Source organism: Seriola lalandi, unplaced genomic scaffold, assembly GCF_002814215.2.
Source record: "Seriola lalandi dorsalis isolate HSWRI2012SDOR001 ecotype SW California unplaced genomic scaffold, Sedor1 jcf7180002054403, whole genome shotgun sequence".
In the NCBI taxonomy this organism is placed as follows: Eukaryota; Metazoa; Chordata; class Actinopteri; order Carangiformes; family Carangidae; genus Seriola; species Seriola lalandi.
In genome coordinates this window covers 116,286-122,797 of record NW_019524956.1, presented here as the reverse complement: position 1 = coordinate 122,797, position 6,512 = coordinate 116,286, and the positions used below count along the sequence as shown (strand labels likewise).

Sequence of the window (6,512 nt, the reverse complement as noted above, 5' to 3'; positions counted from 1 at the left end):
CCCCCCCAAAAAAAAATGATCCAAACTGTGAAGTGAAAACCGAAGAGAAAACTGGGACCATTTTTGGAATCTGTTTAAATTTCACTCGCGTTATAGAGAAAAGGAGTTAAAAGTTAAGTTAGCGATTTGAAGACTAAATAAATCCCCGCGTCTTTGCACTTTGTGCTCGGCCGGTGTGTGCCTGAGGTTGCAGGTCAGGACCCTGGCCGTTCAGCCGTCTCTCCACATCTCTCAGGGTATTGAACTAGCAACGACGAGATGGAGAAAAGCACTCCAGTAACCAGACGCTTTGCTCCATCTGCTGAGCTGAGCTGAGGGGGGGTGATGATATCGGGAAAAAAGGTTATTTGTATGATATAAACTACCAACAACAACATGTTATTATGTGCTGGTTAACAACACATGGCCCGATGAAAGCTTAGGTATCTTATATAATAAAAACATGGAAACATGCAAGGCACTGTTTATTTGGATACAGCGATTCTGCGTCTGAGTCTAATTTCATGAACACAATTCTACAGTATCATTTAGTCACTGATCGCACCATTTTGAATAATGGGAAACGTAATTCTTTCATTATAGACTTCAGTTTGTTGTTATCAATTAAGTTTTTTATGTTTTTGAAATATTCTCCAAGGTCAATTATGGAGAAAGTTTAACAGATGTATTCAGCAGCCTGCAGAAACTCAAAGAGCAGAATTTTAAAAACCTGTCAAAACAGTTACAACGCAAATTAGAACCGTTTCTGTGCGTAATTTTGAGAATTAAATACATTTTTCTTCGCCAAGCTGCCACCAAGTTACCACATGTCTTCCCTGGGGCGGCAGTGGTCAGTGTAGACTAATCTGAATTAATATGTTGTATCATATTTATTACCATGCATCGCACACACTTGTTTTATCCTGTAGACACACAACATCAAGCTCTGTGCAATAATTATGAGCATAAACTGCTGCAAAAGATTTTGTATTTTATGTATTTTCTCTGTAAAAGCCTCATATTTATGAACCAACCTCGGCAGGGGCCTTCTTCTTCTTCTTCTTCTTCTTCTTCTTTTTCTTCTTAGCTCCTTGGCGCGTCCGTTTATCCCGCTCCTGCTGCCATGGCCACATCATATTCAATGGATGTAAAAGTTAACTTAGATTGACAACTATATTAATGTGGACAATATGAGCTCTCATAAGCGTCGCATGCAGCCAACCAGCTCCAGATTTTTATGGGATCCTAATGTGGAGGGTCTGTGGACCAGGGTCCTGCTCTCTGACTCAGTAATCCACAAGGTTGAGAGGTTTGCCTCATTTACATAATGTTAGAGGTCTGGGCCGAGGCCTACCTTTCTCTTCGCCCTGAAAAGACACCAGGCTGCCGCTGCCAATAGAGTGGAGAAGGCGCACAGAAGTCTGGGCAAGAATAGGGATATTTTCAGGTAGGAAATATTACTTTACTTTTTAAAAAAACATAAGTTCATTTTGCACAAAATTGATACTTTAATTAAAATAATTTTGTTTACGCCTTCTTACACCCTCTTGCCAAACGGCTTTTTATTTTTAGGACTCATGTTTTTTCTTCTACTTCAGTGTCTTTCAGCCAACTCCAGCTGACTTTGGAATACGCACGTACTGTTTTGTTTTCCACAACAACAATAAAGTCCAGCCACTTCACTTTAAATCCGCTGCGGAGTCCGGGCATCTGAGGAAGGAAGGGTGGGTGGGTGCGTGGGGGTGGGGGTGGGGGGGAATTCGGCTACTGAAATATGCATAAGAACAATGATTTATTACAATCAGGCTATCAACTTAACCGGAGATTGGTGTTCTTGATATGTCGCTATAATTGATGGCTGACCATGTCACATCTTCATTTGTTCAATTAAGGTAGGTAGCTACTTGCTGCGGTGCCATGCTAAATTACATTAGTGGCTTCACGCAGACGAGTGCTTCCTTCCTCCAGTAAAGGAAGATGGGAACGCATTTCACGTCTGGAAAATAACCTCGGAGCAGCACACCTGCTCCTGCTGATGTCTGCTGCGAGGTGTTGAGGGTGATGGAAAACATAACATGCCATAACAAACATCATCATCATCATCATCATCATCATCATCATCATCATCATCATCATCGTCATCATCATCATCATCATATTGATTATTTACAGCATAACAGTCAGATTATTTTTATTTTTCGGTAGTGCTGAGCTACAGACTCAATCATGCGTTGTAGATCAATAAATGTCACACGTCAGGATATAATAGGAAGCCATATTAACTGGTGTTCATTATTGCGATTTGTAGCACCTCTTTTCTCTTTTGACCCCCCCTTGTTGTCTCTCTGTCTCCCTCTGATTCTTCCCCTGGCGCCAGTCAGTTTGCTCAGAGATTACAGTGTCAGGTCAAAACTGCGAAGTGTCATTAATGCATGTTGACCAGACTTTGAGGACTTGAGGTTTGGATATTGTCTCCAAACTGCATTAAGTCGAATTAAAACTAAGAAACGTAAATGTAACTAAGAAATGTGAGCATAAATTAGTTTTCTGCTCTTTCCATATTAAATCAGGAAAACTGCAGCTGCTTGGAAAAGAGAATCTACATGTCCTCTCTGGCTGATCATGAATGCTAGGTAGTGAAATACTCACAGGTTGGAGCCCTACTGCCGTTCCCTTTCAGCATTTTGTCATTTTGAGCTTATTTGGTCTTGTCCCTCTCTGCTGGGGCAAAATGATGCTTAAGAAGCATAAATAAGCTGGTCATACAACTTCATTGTGCCTCTTTGATGATACTCGGTGGCCCTTATGTCTGTTCAAAGTGCTCTCAAAGTTTCTAGAAAGAGTGGAATTCCCTACTGACGCAAAATAGTCATATGTGGTCAGATCAGCTGATGTGCAGAACATAATGGGTGATTCTCACCTGTATATAGTTGTCAGAAAGGACAGAATCATAAATATGCGGCGTCGTTTTATTCATGTTTACGACTTCATATAAAGCAAAGTGTATTTTTATGAACTATTCCCCCCTAAAATGTCAATGACTATTGTTTGCTGGTTTAGGAGTTTTGCTCCGCCCCCTGTGTTTGTCGTAAACCTGGCTCCTGGCTCCAATAAACCCGGGCTAAGAGCGCCCTGGGCTCGCCTCCTTCTCCAAGGCGATCAATAGGATCTCAGGCGCACTACAAGCACTCTCTTACGTAGACATCCACCAAGGAGAGAGCCGATACAACAACACGGTTGATCTGCTCAAACACAAAAATCTACCTGCTTTCTGAATCATGTCGTTGAGCCCAAAGCACACAACGCCTTTTTCAGTGACAGATATTTTGAGTCCAATCGAGGAGACCTACAAGAAGTTTAGTGGCATGGACGGCGCAGGAAACCTAACCTCTCCACTGGGAGCCTACCGACAGCCTCAGGTGTCTCAGACCGGCATGCAACAACACTCCATGGGCCATAACGCCACCGTGGCCACCACTTACCACATGCCGCACACCGTCTCCCAGTTCTCCCACAGCGCAATGGGGGGATACTGCAATGGAAGCATTGGCAACATGGGAGACCTCCCGTCGTACCAGGAAAGCATGCGGAATAGTGCAGCAACAGGGTGGTACAGCGCCAACCCTGATCCCAGATACTCCACAAGTAAGTTCTCTCCTCTATTTATACACACTTTGATCTTTTTTTTTCTTTGCAAATAACTCAATTAAATTGACATTTCACGACTGACAGGGGGAAACGCACATGACTAAATATGTATCGCTTTTAAAAAAAAAAACATTTCATCTGTACTCGGGGACTAACGATAAAAAGTTGATGTGAATAGTGAACATTATTTTAGGAAATCTTTCATTTAAAATGACTGTTTCTGACGGTTAAACTGAAAAGGAGATCATTCTTTCAAGTCTGGCTCGACTTTTTTTTACCTTTGGCAGGAGTAAACATTTAAAAGCAAGCTCTAAATATTATTATTATTATTATTATTATCATTATTATCATAATTATTATTATCATTATTATTATTATTATTATGATCATAATTATTATTATTTTTATCATTTTTATTATTATTATCAGTGTTTGTGTAAAGCTGATGCTTTTCCAACTTAATAATTAACGCATATCAAAGCCAGTAATCATAAAGACTACTTCAGGCGAAATAGTGTTCTCCTCTTCTGTTTATTGAACGCATGTATATGTATGTATATTTTTAAGTTTCTAGATTCATGGGACCTTCCACAGGTATGAACATGACCGGCATGGGCAGTCTCACAGGAATGGCGGACGCCACCAAATCCATGCCAGCTCTCCACGCTGCGCCGAGGAGGAAACGGCGCGTCCTGTTCTCGCAGGCTCAGGTCTACGAGCTGGAGAGGAGGTTTAAGCAGCAGAAATACCTGTCGGCGCCTGAGAGGGAGCACCTGGCCAGTATGATCCACCTGACGCCGACTCAGGTGAAGATCTGGTTTCAGAATCACCGGTACAAGATGAAGCGCCAAGCCAAGGACAAGGCAGCGCAGCAGCTGCAGCAGCAGCAGCAACAGGACGGTAACCTGTGCCAACAGCAGGCGCAGTCCCCGAGGCGCGTAGCCGTGCCAGTTCTGGTGAAGGACGGTAAACCGTGCCAGAACGGCTCCAACACGCCGACGCCGAACCAGCAACAGGTACAACAGAGCCAACAACAAAGCCAACAACAGAACGGAGCAGGAGTCGTGCTCGCATCCTCGACCAGCAGCCTCACCCAGCATCAAAGCCAGCAGCAGGTGAACGCTTTGGAGCTGGAGGAGATGTCGCCCAGCCCCCCCTCACTGCACAGCCAGCTCAACATGGCCCAGATAGACACATCAGCTGTAGATTACACCAGTAACATGGTCAGCTCAAACCTCCTCTACGGCCGAACGTGGTAGGACCTAATACAGTACTGTCACTTTCCACTTTTTCTATGTGAACCTGCGGATGAGCCCATGCAAGAGCAATATATATATATCTATATATGTATCTATATATATGGATATATATATCTATATATATGTTGTGTGAAGGCTGAAAATGGGGGCCCTTTGGTGCTGGAGGGGACAAGGCGCACCAGCTGATCAGGGCACATTTTCTTGACATCTCTGAGAGGAGAGTCTATTTTTGAACATTACAGAAATGGCTGCCCTTGAAAGCAATTATGTCGTTTCTGGACCTTTTGTAATCCATGTTTTGGACCTTCCTCATGATGTTTTAAACGTAGTCTATGTTGTTGAAACAAAAGGAATGCTGCTTCACTTGAGTTTGGACTGGGGGGAAAGGTGGGATCAGGTTTGAAGTACACTAAACCACCACTCCTTCTTTGCGGTGATAACCTGGTATTTTATCATATTAATATTGTAAACTAATGTATTCATTTAGACTTATTGAATAAAGTAGGGACTTGTATATTTGGCTAACACACAAGAATGCGTTTAACTGTGTAATAATCGTTATTGCGTCCACTTTTATGTTTTCTTTATTCTTTTGTAAGTTAAAAAGGAACAAATGCGTGATGGCTGCTGTATATGTTTCAAAACCAAGTGAACGTTAACAATAAATAACTTGACGTGTGAGAGCTATTCCTGAAGAAGTAATTTTTTAAAAGGGATCTGTTTTGGAGTGCATTTTCATTATGTTGTGATTGAGACCAAATTGAGGTCGATGAGGGAGCCAGCATTGTTCAGGTGACATTTTGGAGGGCTGCCTTTCATGGAGGATGTCTGCAAGAATCTAAGACCTGGAAATCACTCTTTTTAAAATCACTAACACTTTCCCAGCGAGTTCAATATTTACATTAATTATTATACAAGAATATATTTCCTGTTTTAACTAACTCTTTAAACGTATTGATCTTACTCTGTTTAATAGGCCCAGACCCTCGTTTTGCCGTAGTGTAATTGGTCAATTTTATTGTGAATGCGAGACTCCATAAAATACACAATTACAACCAATTAGTTTAATAGGAGGGACTATATTAACTAAAGGAATGGATACGTGCCTCACATTATTATTATTATTATTATTATTATTATTATTATTATTATTATTATTATTATTATTATTATTATTATTATTATGCACAGGCCTCGGACGTTTTTCTATATTGCACATTTATCAAATCAAAAGTTCCTAACATCACTTTAAAATAAAATACAAATAATTAAAAAATATGACTTTTAATTTTACATTTCAATTTTAAATAATTTGCCACCTTTAAATTTAAATTTCTCGTTTTTGACTAAAACTGAACCTGAGCGTAAATGAAGCTCCATGGCAGTCAGGGACTTTTTTTTAAGGGCACTCATATTTAGGATTAGCACACTGTTGGCGAAATTAAAATGAGAATATTCTATTATTATCTAAATTAATTCCACTCTGTCAGATTCCTCAAAAATGTTTCAGGACTACATGGTTAAATCTCTCTTAAAAAACGTTTTTCTTATTATAATTTCTGATCCAATTGTATTTTGACAAAATGTATCTCAAACATAATGACAACAAATTTAAAGATATCTAAA

General features: G+C 40.6%; 1 protein-coding gene across 2 annotated transcripts; it reads left to right on the top strand.

Annotated features, from left to right (window-relative positions):
- Positions 1-3,154: 3,154 nt before the first annotated feature.
- Positions 3,155-5,573, top strand: nkx2.4a (NK2 homeobox 4a). 2 transcript variants are annotated; one of them, XM_023409686.2, is made up of 2 exons: positions 3,155-3,624; positions 4,222-5,573. In XM_023409686.2, exons 1-2 carry the CDS (start codon positions 3,258-3,260, stop codon positions 4,884-4,886), a joined length of 1,032 nt encoding a protein of 343 aa, XP_023265454.1. In that variant the 5' UTR covers positions 3,155-3,257; the 3' UTR covers positions 4,887-5,573. The 2 variants fall into 2 exon arrangements, with proteins under 2 accessions (XP_023265454.1, XP_023265453.1); XM_023409685.2 differs by having other exon boundaries at positions 4,195-5,573.
- Positions 5,574-6,512: the final 939 nt, after the last annotated feature.

What these genes read in the sequence shown, in the direction of transcription:
- nkx2.4a (XM_023409685.2), top strand. Translation starts at nt 3,258, where the DNA reads ATGTCGTTGAGCCCAAAGCACACAACGCCTTTTTCAGTGACAGATATT. An exon ending in TGATCCCAGATACTCCACAA is followed by an intron (nt 3,625 to 4,194) that starts GTAAGTTCTCTC and finishes TATATTTTTAAG; the next exon opens with TTTCTAGATTCATGGGACCT.